The 21,746-nt window shown below is 41.3% G+C and overlaps 1 protein-coding gene across 6 annotated transcripts; it reads left to right on the top strand.

The window, feature by feature from the left end:
* Window positions 1–1,476: 1,476 nt before the first annotated feature.
* LOC131230927 (uncharacterized) lies at window positions 1,477–10,612 on the top strand. 6 transcript variants are annotated; one of them, XR_009164137.1, is made up of 7 exons: window positions 1,478–1,995; window positions 3,969–4,128; window positions 5,154–5,341; window positions 5,514–5,637; window positions 7,626–7,756; window positions 8,048–8,217; window positions 8,890–9,060. XR_009164137.1 is itself a non-coding variant. In XM_058226954.1 (7 exons), exons 1-6 carry the CDS (start codon window positions 1,606–1,608, stop codon window positions 9,019–9,021), a joined length of 1,125 nt encoding a protein of 374 aa, XP_058082937.1. In that variant the 5' UTR covers window positions 1,485–1,605; the 3' UTR covers window positions 9,022–9,045; window positions 10,476–10,612. The 6 variants fall into 6 exon arrangements, 4 of the variants coding, with proteins under 4 accessions (XP_058082938.1, XP_058082937.1, XP_058082936.1 ...); XM_058226954.1 differs by lacking the exon at window positions 8,048–8,217 and adding an exon at window positions 10,476–10,612 and having other exon boundaries at window positions 1,485–1,995; window positions 8,890–9,045; XM_058226953.1 differs by lacking the exon at window positions 8,048–8,217 and adding an exon at window positions 9,128–9,544 and having other exon boundaries at window positions 1,485–1,995; window positions 8,890–9,045.
* The last annotated feature ends 11,134 nt before the right edge of the window (window positions 10,613–21,746 follow it).

Raw genomic sequence — 21,746 nt, 5'->3', positions numbered from 1 at the left:
GTTCAACACTTAAATGTGCAAATATTCGTGTTGAAATTCGGATTGAAAGTTCGTTGTATCCTTAAGACAATTTGCAGATTTCATTCGTTTGCACTTGCTGTAACTATCAGAAAAATGACAGCAAATCTGTCTTGAGAAATTAACTATTCAAGTCAAGTCTTAAACTCAATAGATCTAATTGCTCATTATCTTTTTCCTCTATCCTCTTTGTATTCTACATTGTTATTTATCCACCAAGATTACTACAAAACTATTTTTATACAGTTAAGAGAAACACTTTGAGAGGGACCACTATTAATAATTTTACATCTTCCATCTATTCTAAATAATTGTAAAAGCTCCATTTTTTTTATAATCTTAGATTGTTACATATCACTTCTTTGCTCGTTATAGATGTAAGAGGAACCATACCAAATGGTAAAAATATATTTACCTAATTAGTTCGTCTTGCATGCATGTGAGAACCACCATTCATGTATAAAATGTGGGGGTGTCAATGGGTTGTGCTCGGGCTTGAAAATTTAAAATTTTAAATAGGGATGACCCGAAGGCTCAACCCGAGATAATTCAAAATCTAGGCCAAGATCTACTCCAGTCTTGGCTTGTTGACAACCCTATATAAATAACATCCAACCCATCCAAAATTGTGGTCCACCATAAAAGTTGGAGGCCCATAATATCTGGCCATTCTAACCAATGAGAACATCACACCATAGGATCACAATAGACAACCACCTAAGAACCTCCTGATTCGGATGGTGGGCTACCTTATAGTTGGAATGACAACTTTAGGGGTCATTTGGATGCCCGTGAAGTCATAAAGTTGTAATTCGATTACAAGTAATTTGATTAACACGCATGGTTCTGTTTGGCTTTAAGTTGTAATGTGATTAGTGAAAGCAATTGTCTGTACTTTGATAACTTCGATATTTTTTTCGGTTGTATTGTACTTTGATAACTTTGATATGTTTTTCGGTTGTATTTAGGTATTCACTTATAACGGAGTTTGGAGTGATAAATCATTTAAAAATAATTAAAAGACATGTAAAGTTTTTAGATAAGATATATCATTGAAATAAGCCCAAATCAATAAAGTATATTGTCGATTTTTAAGATAAATAAATCAATTAATGAGTCATAGAAGTGAACTACTAATTCAAACACAATACTAAAGTCCGACAATATACCAATTTATGAGAAGTTTCAATCATAACAACATGAACAAAGAAAGATAGGAAAAATGTTTATCTTCTGTTTTCTTCTTCACTTTTTTTACTTTCATTTTAGATCATTGTAACCATTGGAAGATAATATGACTTTTTCACAGGTAATGGAACATGATATGTAATTGAATTACAGTCCACGATCTTATCACATGAGGGCGGATATATCCATCCAAGCAGCCCTGTAATCTCACTACTTATGGACGTATTCCTACTTAAGCACTATGCACTGTACAGGCGTCCAAACGACACCCTTAGTTCTTAGGAGATTGCATTTTCGCAATGGAGTGACTAAGCTGAAGAGGGGGGAGTTGACAATTAATCCCTCAAACAGAGGGGAAGAACAAATGCCGTACAATAGAGGGAGTGCGTTTACAATTACATGTTCTTTGAACGGTGTGAAACTGGCACACATGTCAGCCAACGATTTATGGGAGTGATCTCTCACACGTGTGCAACGATTAATCTCTCCTCTCCTCTCCTCCATCGCGCGCGCACCCTCAGTCGAGAGCATTACTCATCGCCATCTCTACATCTGACAGTGACAGAGATGTCTCGGAAGCGAGTGCTGGTCGTGGGAGGCAGCGGCTACTTGGGCCAGCACCTGCTGCAGGCATTTGCAGCCGTAGATCAGAAACCCTACGATCTGGCATTCACCTACCATTCAAGTCCTCCCCAAACGCTCTTAAATGCGATTTCTCCAGCGCTCTCCTTCCACGTAGATCTCCAAACGGGCCATGGATTCGATTCCATCTCCAACACATTCGGTCAGGTCTGTTCCCTCTCAAAAGAAAGAAATATCGGATTTCTCTCATCACATCCTTCCATCAGGTGGGCCACAGCACGAAAAACAAACGGACTGTTAGAAAAAAAAAGTTTCAACCGTCCGTTTTACTTCGTCCATTGTGGTCGCCGTAGGAGTGAAATTGCATGATTTTTGAGGGAGGATATGTAAGCATTATTTCCAACCAGATGGAAAGCTCAGATCTCGCGCTTGTATGGAATTAGCAAATCCCATGTATTTCCAACCAGACGGGGAATGCAGAACAGAGAAAACATGGGCCCATCATACATTTCTTGGACTCCCATTTCAAAATCATCCTGATCTGACTGTTCTTACCGTCAGATCAATAGGCCATAAAATGGACGGTCAAGATCATTTATGTAGAAATATGCTGAACCAGCAATTATTTGCTGGGACTCAAATATGAGGGATGTACAAAGCTGCATCAAATATAAGGGATCAAACTGATGGGTCAAGCTGTGAAATTGGAAGACGGTGCAACAAAGAATAAAACAAGAAACAAGGAAATCGAAAAATTAACATGGCTTCAATTTGGGAGAAAAAGGAGGATCTTATGGTAGCTTGTATTTGGTCAATGTGGTTTAACAATAGGACTTTTTGGGAAAAATTGAGGCTGACAGATGATTTCTTTTTTAAAGCTGAGTGGCTTCTCCTCAAGGAAAAACTATTGAATTGGTTAATACTAAATGGGCAGTTTGGAGGAAGGGTGACGCAGGACAACTAACCACTTAAAAGAGAGCTTGAACTGATAGAGCATGGCGAATCAATCCCTTTATCTCATATGTATTAGCCACCCCCGGCGAGGAGTTCTTGTGACGCATGACAACTAACTACTTGCTCTAAAAGCTCGAACCATGACAAATCAGTCCCTTTATCTCATAGCTTAGGCCCCATATCCCATGGGTCAGGTCCTCAGCCTAACCCCTTCGTAGGCCCCACAACACATGGGTTCTGCATCACACAAGCCACACGCCTCACACCCACCACCCACTTCGAGTGTGCCCCCACATCCCACAGGCTACCTTACTCGAGCCTAGTGTGAAAATGCCCTTGTATTAATGACTTTAGATTATCAATATTTGAAATTAGCAGAACCAAGACATAAAATTATTTGGAATTCAGTGCTAGTCATAGATGTGAGGCTTTAGTTAAAGTCAACAACCCAGAAATTTCTAAAAGTGATATTGTCTGTTATCATGGCTCTGTCATCTGAAGTGACGGAGAGTAGAATGAGAGTTTGGTGGATAAGTTGGAAATGTGCCTTTGTACCCATGTTGTGGTCAGTCGTCAAGGGTTATTATAGAAACACATGTTGAAAAAATACCTTTTTGTTTATAAATGCAGACTTATTTCTGTACATGCATATATTATTCCATGGCCTTTCTTGGTTTCCTGTAATTTACTTGTTGGAGAGCTGTTATGAATCATTTGATACATGATATCATTTAACAATTGCCAGTGATTTTCTTAGGAATCCTTGCTAATATTGCCAGCAATCATGACATGTATCTCCATGGCCCACCTGGATACATATAAGACATCTATTCTCAGGCCCTGTCAGGGATGGGTTTACACCAATGACCTGTCAGGTGATCCCAAGAATTCAATCTGCGGATGTTTGAGCAAGAAAGGAATGTTTAAAGAAAGTTGACCAATGATGCACATTCAGGGGACACAAGTCCTCCATTCGAGCAATTACGGTTGTTTGATTGGTGATTTTTTTTGCATTCTGATCCATGCATGGCAGGGCCTGCTGAATAACTGTCCAGATTTTATACACTGTACCATGTTTCACCAGCAGGTGCATATGTGATGCATGTGATGTTCCGCGTTCCTTTGTTTTTATGCTTTTTCTCCCTTCTATGGCTTCATACTGATGACAATTATTCTTCTTTACTTGATGCCGAGTTACAGCTTCTTCTTTTTTTCTTTCTTGTCAGCCTCACATCGTTGTTAACTGTGTGGCCCTCTCCATCCCTCGTGTCTGTGAAGTGGACCCCACAGCTGCTATGGCTATCAATGTACCTTCTTCTCTTCTAAAATGGTTGTCAAGCTTTGGCGATTGTGATACGCTTCTAATTCATCTCTCAACTGATCAAGGTAAAGTACACCTGATCAAATTTAAGTAGATGTACATTTTACAACTATGCAAAATTGCAAATACATGCCTAGAATTTTACTCAATGAAGGTCTTTTATGCTTTTATCATGGGCACACCATCATCATCATCATCATAGTCTATCCCAACTATTTAAGGTCAGCTTTAAGAATCCTGTTTCCACCAGTTAGATAGTTCATTTTGTAAGTGGATTTTCATCATGACATATCCTTGCTTTTGCCAAATTGTACCATCCGTATATGCTCATATCATGCTTGTTACGTTCAGCATATAGGAAACTGATTTTTAAAGCTTATGGTGCATCTGAGATAGTTTAACCTTTTAACACAATGTTAAGAAATACTGCAATTGGCTTGGGACTTGGATTGAGTTGGCTCGGTTTTGGTGTGCCCGCAGTGTGGAGGCCGAGATCCGATTTTGTGAAAATTTGGGTGAATGGCGATTTTTTCACCGAGTCAGACAAGTCAAACATGGACATTGAAAGACCAATTTCTAAATGAGTACAAGTGTTTGAACATCAATTAAACCATATCGCATGCCTCGTATATTTCTTTTAATAATGCAACTGATATTTGCCTGTTCCCATTATAGAATACCATAAATATTGATTTTATTTCACTTGAGAATCCCTAGCGATCACCATTGTTGCCCTCTTGGAATTTAATTCAGTTATCAACAAGGAATTACCCGCTGATTTTTCTGAAGTTGGAGTTTGAACTTGGTAATCAGAGCCTGACTGTACCGAGTCAAACCGGTTGGGTTTTTAACTGATCAATGGGTTTTTTAACATGTATATGGGTATTGGAAACAACATCCTCTGCTCTAAAATGATTTCTTCTATGCCTTCAAACTCAAATGCATTATGCTCAATTACTTTATTAATTAAAAGGGGTAATCTTGCCTTTCAAAAAAATAAAATCTCTAATCCATCTGCTCTCTTTGTAAATCCATTTGCGCCAGATTGGGAAGTTAAATAAAACCTGATGTGACTTCTTTATACTGTCAGTTTATGAAGGGGTAAAATCCTTTTACAAGGAAGAGGACGAAGTGGTTCCTGTAAATATGTATGGGAAATCAAAATTGGCAGCTGAGCAGTTTGTTTCATCAAACTGGCCAAACTATGCAATTTTGAGAAGTAGTATCATCTATGGGCCGCAGACCATTTCGCCTGTTGCAAAGTCTCTTCCAATCCAGGTGCACAATTGATAGCTCCCATGCTTTCTGTTCTTGAACTTATGTCTGCCCGAATAGTTACAGGGAAAAGCTCTGGTGCTCTTTTTTTTTTTTTTTCTTTTTTTTTTTTCAAAACATGGGAGTCCCATTGTTGCATAACTTCCAAGCAGTCACCTTAGTCTTTGTGTTGTAGTGGATGGATGGTGTCCTATCTCGAGGTGATAAAGTTGATTTCTTCCACGACGAGTTTCGTTGTCCAGTTTATGTCAAGGATGTGGTGAATGTCATACTAGCTCTGACTAAGATGTGGATTTCAGGTATGGATACAATAAGGCATTTTACTCTCTCTCTCTCTCTCTCTCTCTCTCTCTCTCTATCTATCTATAACATTTCGATTTGAGGTCTTTACTTGCTCCTTGGTAAATGCCATAACTATCTTATACTCCCTAACAGAAATAATATTAAAGTTCACATCCTCTCTCAAATTTGAATTTTCCCCGATCTCCTATCCACTTCTTTAATCATTTCACGTTCTTGGATTAGGGCATCATCACAGGAGGAATGTGTGGACACTGGTTAGATGGGCTTCATAACACATGCTAAAATGGCCCATGAGTGAGAGATTTGATCCAAGCATCCGCTTGCCCAAAATTCAAACCAATGTACTTGTCATGTGAGCCACACTTTTATGAGAAAATGGAAAGTAAGAAGAACTAATCATTGGTCTATGTTTGGATATTCAACATGTTTATGGCCTACTTTATGTGTGGACTAGCTTGACTTTTGGTCCAATTGATGCTTGCACCTTACTTGATGAATGGATAGGATCTCAGGCATGTGTCCCTCATGTGAGGGAGTACAATTAGCACCCCTCTTGCACCTTTTTTCTTTCTTTCTTCCCCTGAAGGGCACACTCTTGCACTCTACTGCTCCCATAAAAAACACAGATGAACGGAGGAATTATGTGATACATGTCCCCCATCTTTCCGCATTATACATGGGTTTTCAGTTTTAACTACTGGGGCCCATGGTTTGGTAATGCATACTGTTGGTTTGCTGAGTCCCACGTGCACAGAGCATTGGCTCAAGAATCTACCAGCTTGAAAGGTCTAAGCATCCAACATTAAGACCTTTTTCAATTGAATGTGGATTGTTTCTGCATTTCTCTGCTTAACCGTCTACCTATAGCCAAAAATTGATAGGTTAAGATTCCTTGTCAAGGAGGTTGTCGAGGCATAGTACATCCACAGTGGGACATTACAAACCAATGGTTGGGATTACGTGAACATGGCCCTTCTCAAAACTAAAAACCTGTCTATGCTCCACAAAGATGAGGGCAAGTGGTGTAAATCCTCAAGGGAACAGGTACACAATTGTCAATTGTGTCCAGCTCGTCATTAACAGCCATGGAGAAAATGATTGATGTTCAAGACTGGCTATGATGGGTACAGTCCAAGTTCCTAACCATCAATTCAGTTGTTTCCAAGTGGACAGTTAGAACGAAAAGAAAGTCTTTTTCTAGTTAATAACACAGATGGATTCAGGATCGATCTATGCAAATTTTTTATCATGGCCATCAGCGGGTGGCAGGATACATCAAAGTGCTATTTTAGTAGGTAAAATCAACATCAAAAATCAAAATCAACGTCAAAAATCAAAATACTCCACAGACATCATAGTCCATTTACTGAGAAGAAATGAAACAGTTGCTCTAACACTAGAAGAACCACTGTCTTGAACTTTCTCCCTTCTATCATTTTTATATATATGCAAACTCAAGGGTCTAGATAACTGTTAGTGAATTGTTTCCTTCTTTAATTAAAGAGCTGTTCTCCTTGTTTTTTTAAAGGCAAAAAAGAGGGGCTTTTCATATGATGGTGGAGGGAGCAGAAGAAAGGGCAATTTTGGAAACTGAAATAATTAAAAAAAGAGTATAAAGGAGGTGCAGCAATTTTGATTTTATAAGATCGGTGGCATTTAATTTATGTTTGAGACGGGAGATGAGGGTAGTCATGTTATTTTATGGGACTTCAAGAGGCAAATGCCAGACACTTAAGATTATCTGACCAGTGCAGTTTGCTGGCTGTTCTCCATCCACAGTGGGGCCCACTTGGATGGTCTTACCTGGTGTGCATATACACCACGGGTACGGTGTATGAGTTGTAGCATGCAAGTGGTGTCCCATATATGCAGGCATATGTCCTATGTATTTTTCCATCCATTATGAACATTACATTTGCTTGGCTGACCAGTCTTCTGCAAAATATCTTCTTCTAAATCTTGAATACTTAATTTCTTCCTTCAGATTGTAAGCAAATGCAGCTGCTTTTAAATGTTGGTGGACCAGATAGAGTGTCACGTGTGCAAATGGCTGAGGCTGTTGCAGAATTTAGAGGATACAGTACATCTCTAATCAAACCCGTGTCCGCATCATCGGTATGTCCACCTTAGCTCAACAATCTCGCAAGTTCCTAGCATTGGCTTAAGATGATCTTTGACATTTTTTATTTTTATTTTAATCTTGCTTTTAATAAAATTTCAGTTTCCATTATATGTATGGCACGTATCAACAGAAAAAAAGAAGAAGAAACTGAAAAAAAATATATATTCAGTTTCTGTTCAAGAAAAAATAGAAAAAGAAAAAGAAAAGAAGATTCTAGTGTCATATTTCATTTCCTAGGAACTTTGCCCTGTTGGAGATGTAAGCTAGTTACATGTTGATGGCAGTGTCGATGGGCTGGTTTAGGGTCTGTTCAAGCCCAAGCCTGCGGTGGATGGCCTTGATCGGAGCCTGACACACGCACACAAAAAAAATATTGTGCCCGAGCACAGGCTGGTGCCGTTTTCCATCTCACAGAGCAATGGTACAGCAACTTGTGCGAGGAAAGATTGAAGAGGTGAGTTGTGTCACATGTCAATGTCGCACATGCGTGCCAGAGTAGTGCTAATAATTAGGTGGGGCATATTGGAACTATGCGCCTTTACCAATGAATGAGGCTAATCTACTCATCTGGAAAGATTGAAGAGGTGAATTGTGCACACTGGCCAGTGTGGGACGTGCGCAATAGCAGGGCCGATAATTAGGTGGGGCATACTGTGACTGTTGCTTTGCCTATAAACCAGGCTAATCCACTCATCAGGTGGGCCAACACTGGTGTGAGGAAAGTGAATAGTTAGAAAATCATCTAAGGTCCATCTTCAAATACGCGTGTAGCCTACCTGATGCAAAGACCAGCTTGAATTTCGTGAAAGGGCATGTTCGCATCAGCCTTCGCCTGGTATGCTCTAGATCTTGCACACACGTGCCACATTGGCACCTGTACTATAACTCATCTCTTCAATATCTCCTATTTCACATAACAAATAAACACATGTAATTGACATACAACGCTAGTACTGGGGTCTGATCCAACCCAACTCGAGCACAAGGGACCTCAACCTGAGACTGGCCTGACCCATCGTGTCTTGGAGTCTATGCCCAAAGCCAACCCATTGCAGTGCTCGAAGATCCGACTTACGCCTTACGTTCTTGTGATAATCATGTTTATACTCTGATCTTTCACTTGCAGGTTAATCGTGGTGTCATCTCCCCGGCTGACATATCGATGAATATCGGCAGATTGATCCAAGTACTTGGTATAAACCCGATTCGATTCAAAGACGGCGTGAGACTTACGCTCGGAACCGATGGCAGTTCTTAATGTATTCGAAGGGAATCATAAAATGTCAGTTTTCTCCCACTCATTTAGTTCTAGATGAATTTTAAGGACCCTCTCATCAGCAAAAGTAAAATCTGCTGACACGCAGGATTCTGTCCATGTGGGGCTGATGGTTCGCGATCATGGCCGTTAATCTTAAGAACCCCAGTCTATGGGGTTTCCCCTGCAAATCTTTCAGATTGGAAGTACCCAACCCTTTGGACTCCTTTCCGTCGAGTGTTTCCTCACGGTTGCATTTTGTCATAACCCTCTGCTTGTTGGCCACAGATAGAAGGTTAAAATCTTCCACTCAAGGAGATTTTTGAGGTATCCCTCTCCCACATTAGTGTCCACTCGCCGGCCCATGGCTCCACATGCACAGAATACATGTTTCTGCAGAATGTATGCTTGTTGAAGGCATGATCCTACAATTCCCATTCTCCATGCCTTCTTGTTGTGTTTGTACGATTGAGATTATAAGACAATTCATACTATTAATACATGGGAAAACCATGAGTTTGTTCCAGTGGTGTAAGAACACTAGCATGCCTTTGGTTGCATTATCGAATTAAATTCCACTTTTATTACTGGAAATAACCAAATTGTGATAAGATTTTTTATCGAATTACGTTGCAATTTATCAGTGTGATAAAACCCAAATAATTAATTTTTACTTACCTCCATCATCATTTATATTGTGGGTGTTGAAATCATCATCCTTTGGGGTTGGCTTACATATCATATCTTGCCAATCAATGTTATCCAAGGCCCTCTGCATGTTAAGTGAGCAAGCCTTCGTATCCCTTCCAACCACCTCATCGAATTCCTTCTTTAGTAATTAATCTCCCTCTTTTTTAACGCCTTTCAATCTTAATTAATGTTCTCCTACTTTCAGAAGCTGTCTATAGTGTTTGTTATATGACTGAGCCATCTCAAAATGGCCTGTGTCTCTTTTCACCATCTCATTCAAGTTCTTTTTTCTTGGACTTCATTGACTTCTTTTCATTCCCTTCAGTTCTAATCAATCTTCCACTCCTTATGGGAACTGTCCAGTCTTTGATGTATGACTAAGCCATCTTGATCTACACCCTTATCGAGCCTACTCTAGGGCTGCCTATGGCCTATTCGGCTATGAAGAATCCCCGGTGTGGACGCAAATAATTTTAATTTTAAGGATTACCTTTTTCAGCACTGTAGCCTTAATGGGTTCTAAAAATAAATAAAATAAAAAGCATATTGTTTGAATAGTAAGTGAAAATTCTGGATTTATTAGACAAAGGTCATTCTGCATCTTGCAACAAATAACTCTTATTGTGAATAAGGGTAATGATTGTTTTGTAAAATTTATAGTTTTCTTTATAAATGGTAATAATTGTTTTATGAAATTCATAGTTTTCTTTGTAATATAAATAGCAAGAAATAACACATCAAGAGAAAATATTTTCTTTGTTTCTCAGATACCTTGTATCCAAACAAGCCTCCAATTCGATCAAAGAAATACAAAGACCCAATGGAATTGGGAACTCTTGAATTTCATCATGCTGCTGTTCTCGCTCTCACAGATGGTTAAATGACCTGGTCGACTCAGTTGGTCTTGACTCAGTGACTTTGATCGACTCATTTAGTCTCGAGCTGAGTCACAATTTGGGTTGAACTCGCTTGAGTCAGCGGTGTCTCTGGGTCCAAGTTGACTCGGACGAGTCGCATGAGTCTTGTCCAAGTCTTAAAACCATGCTCTCATAACGGTGTGTGTGCATGCATGGCTTGGACGTTGGTCTGGGCACAAGTGAGAACCGGAATATGGTAGACCCATCCCTCCAGAGTACAATGGGAAGGCTGATTTGTCATTAGGGACCGGCCATCTAGTTATTATCTCTTTTGTAGATAGCAAATTGTTCAAAAAACACATGAATTGGATGATCCTAACCATCCAATCAGTGGCTTCCATGGTGACGATCGGAGATGATATATTGCCTTCATCCAGGTCTTTATGACCTAATCTACAGGTTGGATTTCAAATAAACATTACAGTGGGCCCTAAGGAGGTTTTTAATGATAGACGTTCAGTCACTAGTGTTTTCCCATGGTGTGGTCCACCTTAGATTTTGATCTGCCTCATTTATGAAATACATTATTAAAATGATGTGTAAAAATGGATGGACGGTGTGGATAAAACACAGAGATCATGGTGGGCCCACATTGCACCGACCACTGGCGCTGCCACTAGCCAAACCGCATCTGGCTTCACGCATGCACATGGTGCCAGACTGCCAGTGCCAGTTAAAAATTCACGATGATATTGTAAAAAAGGGTTCTACTAAGCCCACATGCATGGGCAATAACGCTCATGTACCAGCCACAAGCCAAAAATCAGGGTGATCCAGTAGTCAGGTGGGCCACACTTAGTAAAATAAATGGATGACTCTGAAATTTTTGGTTGAAGCTTTCATATCCATCCATACATTTCCAATATTGAGGCTTGCATGCTGAGTGGATCAGTTTTATTTTTGGGAAAACATGTACTTGGTCCAACCAACCTAATGGATGGATAAGGTTTTACATCAAGCCGAGTTAAGATGGGCCAAACTTTAGACCTTGATGAAGGGAAAACACCAATATCGGCTTGATCCAAAAATTCTGTTCGCTCCAAATTTTAGACCTCGATGAAGGTTTTAATCCTTGTTATGTTGTCCACTTAAGCCTCGGAACTGTCTCATTTTTTGCCTATTGTCTTAAAATGATGTGTAAAAATGGATGGACTGTGTGGATGAAACCCATATATCAATGCAACCCCTCAGAGATCCTCTACATTTTCTAGCTATGGACAGGCACAGTAGTACCCAATCCGCGTCCCGTGGATCTCAAAGGAATTGCTGCGAGTAGAGCTAAGCACCAACCAACTCGTCTCATCCTACTCGAATTGGCCCAAACCGAGTGGGCTTTGCCCAATTTGAACTCAAACTGAGTTGAGTTCGAGTTACCCAGTAACTTGACCCTCGACCCGACTTGACTCGGGTTATCGAGTGTGTGTGTATAACTTAATTCCTAATTCTTTATACTCTACCTGCCGCACGCATCGATTCAAAAAACTTAACCTCTTCTCGTCCGGCACCCATCGGCTCTCTCATCCCGTCTGGTAGGCAACAACAACCCTCCGGCCTTCCTCTTCCTCCTCCTCCTCTCTCTCTCTCTTCTCTCTTCTCCTCTCCAGCAGGTGGCAGCCAGCGGCCCAAAAGAAGAAGAAAAAAGATAAAGAAATAAAAACAATGGACAAATAAAGCGCGTAGTCCAAAAAAATAAAAAAATAAAAATAGCCCTCTCCTCTTCACATTTCACACACACTTCCCATTCCTAAAGAATCCAAGTGAGGGAGAGGAGAGAAAGGAAGAGAGTGAGGGTGAGAGGGAGCTCATAAGCCTTAAATTCCAAAAATTTTTAGCCACATCTTAGCCTCACCTCAACCATCTCAACCCCTAGGCCTAGCCTGGATTAACTATAGTTCGGTCCATGTTTTAGCCTATTCAAGTTCAAGCCAAGGATCCGTACATCTCATACACAAGCATTCATCATGACATTTATTCCCTTCTCAACCCCCCTGCTCATCTAGATTTCTAGTGAACGTATGCTCTGTAACTTGCCGTACATCAGATCCTATCACATTAGAAATTCCTGGTAGTCTAGTCCACTTTTCTTACTTCGTTTGCATAAGCATTATTTCATCTGTCTTCTAGACACACCGTTGGACATATGCTCTGTAGCTTGCCGAAATCTCAAATCTTGCTACATCAGAAATCCGCGTGTGTACCTAGTCCCATCTCGACCATAGCATCCATCATCCCTTGAGATTATTTTACCACATCAAGTAGAGACCGTACCTTTGTACAGGCAAAGAGGGTGCTTAACGCCCGAAAATCGGGGTCGTGCATATACTCAACTCCCGAGTTCCCGAGGTCACTTATAGCCAATTTTCATTAATATGCGATCCAGTCTAAATGCGCAGCCTGAAATCTCCTGGAACATGAAGTACATCCACACAAGTCCACTGAAATGAAAGATACTGAATACAAATATATATATATATACATGCCCAAAAGAATACATGGGTCGCATAAGATGCTACCCAACAAAATCGTAAAAGAATAGCAAGACCAAAAGAATAGGACTGAGCCCTCTGCTCAGTGATCCAATCCCGCCTCTCAAGCTGGCGGAGAACCGTCCATCAACTGGAAGTAGGACAGCTCGCCTCCTCGTCCAGGCTCGTCTCGCCAGGCTCCTCCAGTCCCGAGTCACCTGCATCTATGAATGGGTCTGGTTGGTGTTTTAAAACACCGTCCCAGAGTGGGAGTGAGTGATCAACTCAGTGGGTGCTATTAGTCTTAAGTTATCACAGGCATCAATTATAATATGATCTTAATGAAAAGCATGCAATCACATACATCTAAGTAATCTTATTAATGCGCATGTATGCAGCATGACATGATGCATGCCCTCACCACAACGCTCCCTCGTGCGACACCATCTAACGATCGCCAATGCCAACACTCCCTCAGTGCGACCTCGACTGCCGAGTCGCCACCCTAACTAATGCGATGCATGTGATCGTGTTAGCCGTGTGATTAATTAGGTCCATTCATCCAGCAGATTTGGGAATCTGGTACACCCCACGTATCAATGCCCTAAACGGGTTGCGAGGCCAAGACCCCCCAATGCGTGAGGCCGAGACCCCGCGGTCCGTGATCCCGTCGGGTTCCTCATCCCCGACTTCAAGCACATGAGGAGTGCCATGAGAAAGGGATCGCTCGCGGTCACTACGGGGAGGCGCGGTACCCCAGCGTAGGCCGACAGCTCGGACATAGTGTCCCATTCCACCATGCCCGGCTCACGAGGCTGTGGACCAAATTTCAAGTGGGTTATTGATGAGCGACAACGGTTGTAGGGTGTTCCAGGTTCCATACATGTGTGAGCAAACAGGGTTAACAAACAAGGTTGGTCAGATAGTAGGCTAGACCACCCGAGTCGGGCGAGCATGAGGCGAGTGACATCGGGCACAAAGGACCCATGTAGTCGAACTACAGCCACCCGAACACACCCGCCCAAACGCATGGGTCTAGCCATAGCATAGTCCAACCGATGGGACTACCGTCACTTCTCAAATTCCTGACCAACCCAAGGAGGGTGAGGGGATTCATAGCATGCCAACTATCCAAAAATCATCAAGCATAATAGTATCCTATACTTATGCATTCCATCCATACAATACGGACATCCTCGCAAGCAAATATACATTGTTAATAACTAAGGTGCGTGTGAGTGTGTGAGTGTGTGAGGAAGTTAAACACTTCCTCCATCCCAAGAAATCATGTGCACAAGGTTATGAATCATACGCATATAGCAACACCACATGTGAGGAAAAGAATCAAGCGACCATGGGCATATTGTCAACCATACATCAAGTCATGTGAGAGGCAAAATCAATCATCATAAGAGTCAAGCAACAATTCCATATTATTTCAACAAACCTACAACTCCTAAGGTTTTTCTAAATTCTCCAAATATGACATCTAAGCAACCAAAATCATTAATCTCATATTAGAATTGGTGCTAGGCCACCTAAGAGCAATAGTCCGCACCTATGGATCGTTGAAGACTTGGAAAACGACCTAGGAGTGTGGATTTTGGGTCGATTGGCCGGAATCCCTAAAACAAAGCATTGCATGTTAGAATCTCATGCAAACCCCTTCTCAATACATGGATTTCAAGAAAAAGGGGGGAGGGATTTTACCTAGATGACCAACGGACGATTCTTGTGGTTGTGGTGGAGGTTTTCTTGGAGAAGAGGTGGAGAGTTGCAAGGTTGAGCTCCCTTGGGCCCCACCATGAACACCACCTTCCTTCACTCTCTTCTTCCTCTCTCTTTCTCCTCCTTTCTCCTCTTTCTCTTCTCCTTTTCCTCTCTTCTCTCTTTCCTTCTCTAGGGCAAAATCGTATGGGGAGAGAGAGAGCCCAAATGAGGCCCTTTTATAATGCCAGGTTTGGTGGAAATGGCCCCAAGTGTTGGGTTTTTACTATACTAGACCTATGGGAGGGTCTTTTCAAGATCTAGGGCCTACTATACGGTATACATATTGATATACACCGTAGGATAGTTAGCCCTAATGATGATCTACGTATGAACATGATCGGCCCGCCATTTGGATGCGCCGATCGACAGATATGATTAGAAATCTGTTCAACGGTCACCGATAGTCGATCAGGGCCGCGGCTATACGGATATGAGCAGGAAAATATCCTTACTCCATGGGTAAAGTTTGGTCGCAAACCGACGGTCCGAAATCCTCAACTTTGCATAAGAGTGGACGACTCAATTCACTTAAGTTCCAACTCCTTCCTTTAGGATATTTGCACTTCTCATGCACTCGTCCTTCGGCTCAAGTTGACCGGTTCTGTACAGTACCCAGGTCCAATTCCCACGATGGACGTCAAGCCCAATGAGACAGACATTATTCTATAGTTTCGGAACTAGTGGTCCACCAACGAGCGGTTTAGAGCTTGTTTGGATTACCGGGGCAATTCTGGTGGCCCTCTGACCATGAAACTTATAGGATAGGCGCTTCATGGCCCGATGAAGGGCCATGCAAAATTTGAGAATGATCAGATATGGGGTTTGGTCGCACGAGTCTGATTCGCGATCAACGGTCACCGTGCCACGATCGGGTCCCAGAGTTTGTGGACGGGTGTAGAAAATTTCATTAGACCTCCACCGTGAATGTAGAAGAGATTCGATGGCTAAGTCTTGTATCTCGGCTTCATTTGCGAGTGCCATTCGGTCCTGGTATAAGTGGGGTGCATTTAGTCGGTGCCAGATCCCACTGGGTGTCCACTCGGTCCGTGGTCCGCGATGGTCCACAAGCCCGGTGAGCTCTCTGGTTCCTTAAATTTTTAGATTTTTCGACCTTCCCACGTCGCGGTATAGCCCGCACTCGTTAGGTGTAAACGGTCATCGGCTTGGAGGCCCGCTCCGGGTTCTATCGGGACCGTCGACCTAATCAATTGGGCAAATCTTGGTCTAATTTATTTATGATACATCACTACGAGTAGCTTAAACGAACGGTCTTGTGGCAAATCCTACGTGGACGCCTCAGGACACTGTTCTGGTTGGCGGGATGTTACACTACACCTGATGTTTAAGTGATCGGGCGGATTCATTGGCTTCCTATGGCTAATTAATCAGACTGGTGCGGTTCTTTACTGGTACTACCCCTGTATACACTAACATTGAGTGTTAATGGTTAATAAGTAACATTATAAGTTAATTAAATAAAAAAAATTAACGAAATTTTGGAAATCCAAAACAGTGAAAATCCGGGATGTTACATGATTGGCTCTAAGAAGTTTTTAATAGTAGGCGTTCAATTACCATGTTTCTTGTGTTGTGGTCCACTTGAGATTTGGATCTGCTTAATTTTTGGGACCACTTCTTAAAATATCTCATCCTACTCGAATTGGCCCAAACCGAGTGGGCTTTGCCCAATTTGAACTCAAACTGAGTTGAGTTCGAGTTACCCAGTAACTTGACCCTCGACCCGACTTGACTCGGGTTATCGAGTGTGTGTGTATAACTTAATTCCTAATTCTTTATACTCTACCTGCCGCACGCATCGATTCAAAAAACTTAACCTCTTCTCGTCCAGCACCCATCGGCTCTCTCATCCCGTCTGGTAGGCAACAACAACCCTCCGGCCTTCCTCTTCCTCCTCCTCCTCTCTCTCTCTCTTCTCTCTTCTCCTCTCCAGCAGGTGGCAGCCAGCGGCCCATCAAGTGTGTTTTATTTATTTATTTATTTATTTATAATGTTAAGACACACACAAAAAATGATGGAGATGGAAAGAAGCAGGTTGTGTACTAAGTAACTCAGTACGAGTAAACTCTTGGAGCTCCACCATGATTTATGTATTTTATCCCCTCTGTCTATCCATTTTATCTAAATTCAAATTGGCGCCAACTTGATCCAACTCGGTATTTTTGATTAGGTTGGACTCGGTTGGGATCAGCCTATCCCAAACCTGGATTCGGATCGAGTCTGGCATGCTGGACTTAGTACCGAGACAGATCGAAATCATGTCATCATTTTTCAAAGCCGAATTGAGTCCGGTTGGACCTAACTCGATCCGACTAGACTGGATACCCACCTATAATTGCAGGTTACATGGGATAGAGATATTCCCGCATGGGGTTGTGTCGGCCCAAAGAAATGTCCATGACAAATCCACTCCGTCCATCTCTTTTGCAGGACCACAGTAGGGAAGGACTCTAAAAATCGGGCACATTCAGAACTCACGTGGGCCATACCACCCAAAACGTTGGGGATTGAATGCATGGGGTGAGAAAAGTTCCGTATAAGGATGATATTTGTGCCTAGAGTTTAACCCTAAGAACGGTTTGGATTGCATGTAAACATCATGGCAGCTCCAAGAAGGTTTCAATAGTGGACGTTTCCATTCCCACTGTTTCATTTGGTGGCATTGTCACGAACATCCACCTGGCCCCAAACAGCCCCGGAACAGGAATATGTCTGTGCCCGGGGACAGGCCATTCGGGTCGTGGATCCTACAACGGGCGACCGCGCGGCCACATGGATTTATCTATTCTATATCCATACCGTCCATCCGTTTTATCAGATTATTTTATCATATGATCTAAAATATAAAGCAGGTCCAAATCTCAGGTGGACCACACCACAGGAAAAAGCTAGTGATTGACCTTTAAAATTTTCTTGTAGGCCACGAAAGTTTTGTATCAAGCTGAAAATCTTTTTTCCTGTGACGTTGTCAACATGTCCGAGGCAAATAAACAGTAAGGTGGGCATTACGGTGGGCCCTAGGAAGTTTTTAATGGGTGGCGTTTAATCACCACTGTTTCCAATGGTGTGGTCCACTTGAGATTTTGATTCCTTAATTTTTAAAATCATGCCCTAAAATGATCTGATAAAACCGATGGACGGCCTGGATGTACATTACATATATCAAGGTCGGCCCCACGGTCCCTGCTCGTGCTGCCCGTCCTTCTTCCGGGCAGCTTCAACCGTCTTCCGTTCTACTACCATCCCGCCTGTCCCGGTGTCCCCTTCCCACCTCTTTTTCGGGCAGATCTTCTCTTACCCGCGTTTCGCTCTCTCTTTCCTTTTTACTGTTTCAAATGCTCCCAGAGAGAGAGAGAGAGAGAGAGAGAGAGAGAGAGAGAACAGTGGTAGAACAGCTTCGATTTCTTCTTCACAGATCTTGAAATCCTTGCGATTTCGATTTAGATTTCAACGATCGAGAAATGTGGAATCTTGCCCGCTCGGCGGCCGCAAGCTTGCGCCAGGCGCGGCGCCTCTCTGCCTCGTTGTACACCCTTAGAATCGTTCAAAGGGCCGGCGTCGACATCATCCACAATCCGTGGTTTAATAAGGTTAGACTCGCTCTCTCAGATCATTCATTTTTTTATTTTTTATTTATAATTTCAGTAGATTCATTGATTCATAGGTTTGATTTCTTCGAACTGACAATCAGCAGTTCGTGAGGTCTGCCAATTCCGTTGATTTTTATAGGCAGAGATTTCAGTGAGGAATTTCAGTGATTTCGTATCTTTGAATAGCGAACGGTTGAGCTGTCTATCAGGTGGGCCACACTATGGGTGGGGCCGACAGATATGTTCGTGACAAATCTACTCCGTCCATCTATTTTAAAAGACCATAATAGTACTGAATTCAAAACATCAGGCAGATCCAAAGCTCAGGTGGGCCATATCACAAGAAAGAGTGGGGATTGAACGTTTGGGGTGACAGAAGTTTTGTATCAGGATGATATTTTGATAATAGTTTATCTGAGTGGTAATAACCCTATGAACGGTTTCGATGGAATATAAATATCGTGGTCAGCTGCAGGAAGGTTTCAACGGTGGATGTTGCAGTTCCCACTGTTTCATGTGGTATGGTCCACCTGAGTTTTTGATCGGCCTGATTTTTAGGATCCTGTCCTATTGTGGTCTTTTAAAACAGATGGACGGAGTGGATTTGTCACTAACGTCTCCGTGGGCCCCATGCAGCTCCGGGCATGTCACAGGCAATCCGCTCCCCCGATGGACATCTCTTATGTTCTGAAATCGTGCCACGTGGCAATTTGATAGTGTGGATGACGTTCGGGTTATTATTTTTGTGGAATTGAAAAATCCCTTCAACTTAATTTAAGGGCATTTCAAGCGTACTTCTCTTATGTAGATGAGTTCAAATGGATAACTGTTTATTTTTGGCTGACAACCATTCCCATTTGAATTATTTCTTAAATGGTGGAGACTCCCATGCACATGACAATTGGCATATAAACAAATCAATCGTACTCATTGGCCCAAATGTAGATGTGGAGTATTTTGAAAATCATTTTACAGGGATATATTAGTGATCTCTGAATTGGATTCTTCCAATGAATCATTTGATTTATCATCATTCTGAATTTCAACATATTAACATTTCTTTGTATGCCCATAATTCCAACACTTATAATTTGCCTTTGACTTTTGATTTGGATTTAAATTATAACTTTTCATTCTCTCGCTCAGATAATCTTTCCTAAGTAAACAACGCATTCACAGAGGTATTTTCGCCGATGCTTTTTTTCCTCAATTGTTTTGGCTTGAGATAATTGTCTCGATATCTATGATATCCCTACCATAGTAGGAAGTATCAACTAGATACTAATAGGACTCCATGAGAGATGTTAACAAAATTAAGGGTTTTTCTTCTTCATTGATCTTCATTTTCACGCTTGTCAACTTATAAACTAGCTTATTGAATATGTTAATGTGCTTAGAGAAATCTGACCCTTTTACCATCTTCAACTCTTTAGATATATACGATTGGTGAGCAACTTCGTCATGTAGATACTCTCCAACTTTGACTATAAATCTACAGCAGTCGTCTCATCAATGACATTATAAATGACTTCATCAGTCAAACACAATTGAATTGTGCTAATCGCACTTTGATCAAGTTTATCCCAATTATCTTTCTTTATAGATTTCGAACAATGCACTTTCTCAATGAGTGCATGCTGCAACTCTTGTTGAACTAAGGAGGCTATCTATCATCTTTAACTTCCGTAGTTTAAAGTTGTTTTTGCTTATGAACTTCTATCTCGAATTTCACATTTGATCCCCTTGATGCCATTTTTCAGATTCAATCTAATACCCCTATGTTATGCTCCAATGCTACTTATTGTGCGTTGATGTCACTTATTGGACGTTAAAGCAACCTTACGTAAGAATCAAACAAGCAATAGAAAATGAAAAATCCAAACAAACACTGAGAACACACGAAATTTAATGAAGAAAACCCTTGCGAGAAAAAAAACTACTGTACAAAACGACGATCAATCTACTATAATTAGAATAATGTTACAAGAGATGAACAATTTACAGTAGAAGCCCTAGCTTCCCCTTCAAAACCCTTGAATATTTGTGCTAAGATTTGAATATTAACCCTAATCACAATTAGGATGATATTTATATACTCCCGACTCACACACATACATAGAACCGAAAATGTGCAAAAGTGGACAATATACAATCCACAAATTCACTCCTAATTTAGTCGAATTGAAAGTGACACCAGTGGAACAAATACATGGCTTCTTTGCACTAGATTAAATGCACTCAACCAACATATACATGAGTGTACATTGCATGCAGACATAGGAGAACCAATTAGCCTAGTTGGAGATCAATTAACTTAGATGGATATCACTTAAGCCTAGCTAGATGATATCTTTGATACTCCCCCTCAAGTTGGTGTGTGAATATTAAGAACACCCAACCTACGAATTAGATGATGAATTTGAAAGGCACTAATGAGATTAGTGAAGATATCGACAGGTTGCTGATCTGTTTAAATATGAGCAGTGTCGATGAGACATGATTGAATCTTTTCTCAAATGATGTAGCAATCGGTTTTAATATGTTTTGTGCATTCATGGAAAACGGGATAGGAGGCAATATTGAGAGCAGGCTTACTATCACAAAAAAAGTGAAACCGTTTGTATGTGCATGGGACACTTATAAGTTAAGGAAGAGATAAAAAAGCAAAGTGAGCTCACAATATGTAGTAGCCACTGCATGGTATTTGGCCTCAGCAAAAGACCAAGAAACCATGGACTGTTTCTTGGACTTTTATGAAATAAAAGATGCCTCCAACGTAATGCAATAATAACATATAATGGAATGATGAGTCTCGACAACTAGCTTAATCCTAGTCACAAAATGCTTGGGGTTATAAATTGCTAGAAGAAGAGAATAAGATACCCTGATCAGTCATTTGTTTAATAGACTAAAGAACCCAATAATCCACGTCAAGACGTGAATGACGGGGCTTATCCATAAACTGACTTAAGATTGATCAAATAAAAAATATCTAGCCCTGTGATTATAAGGTAAATGAAGCGGTGGTAGCTTGTTGGATCAAACAGTAGGCTTCTATTGTAGTTGATGAATTTCAAATTTTATTTAATGGGAAGGTTAGTAGGCTAAGCTCCAAGAACATCAGTGCCTTCAAGAATTTTTAAGGTATATTTTCTTTGAGAAATGAATATGCCATGCTGAGAGCGGGCCATCTCAATGCCTAAAAATACTTTAAATGATGATGCTCTTTTATTTTTAATCTGTCATAAAGGAAGGCTTTGAGGGCATTAATTAAGCTA

The sequence above is a fragment of the Magnolia sinica genome, chromosome 17 (assembly GCF_029962835.1).
Source record: "Magnolia sinica isolate HGM2019 chromosome 17, MsV1, whole genome shotgun sequence".
NCBI lineage: Eukaryota > Viridiplantae > Streptophyta > Magnoliopsida > Magnoliales > Magnoliaceae > Magnolia > Magnolia sinica.
Note: the sequence above shows the minus strand (reverse complement) of the source record. Positions and strands in the feature narration are given on the sequence as shown.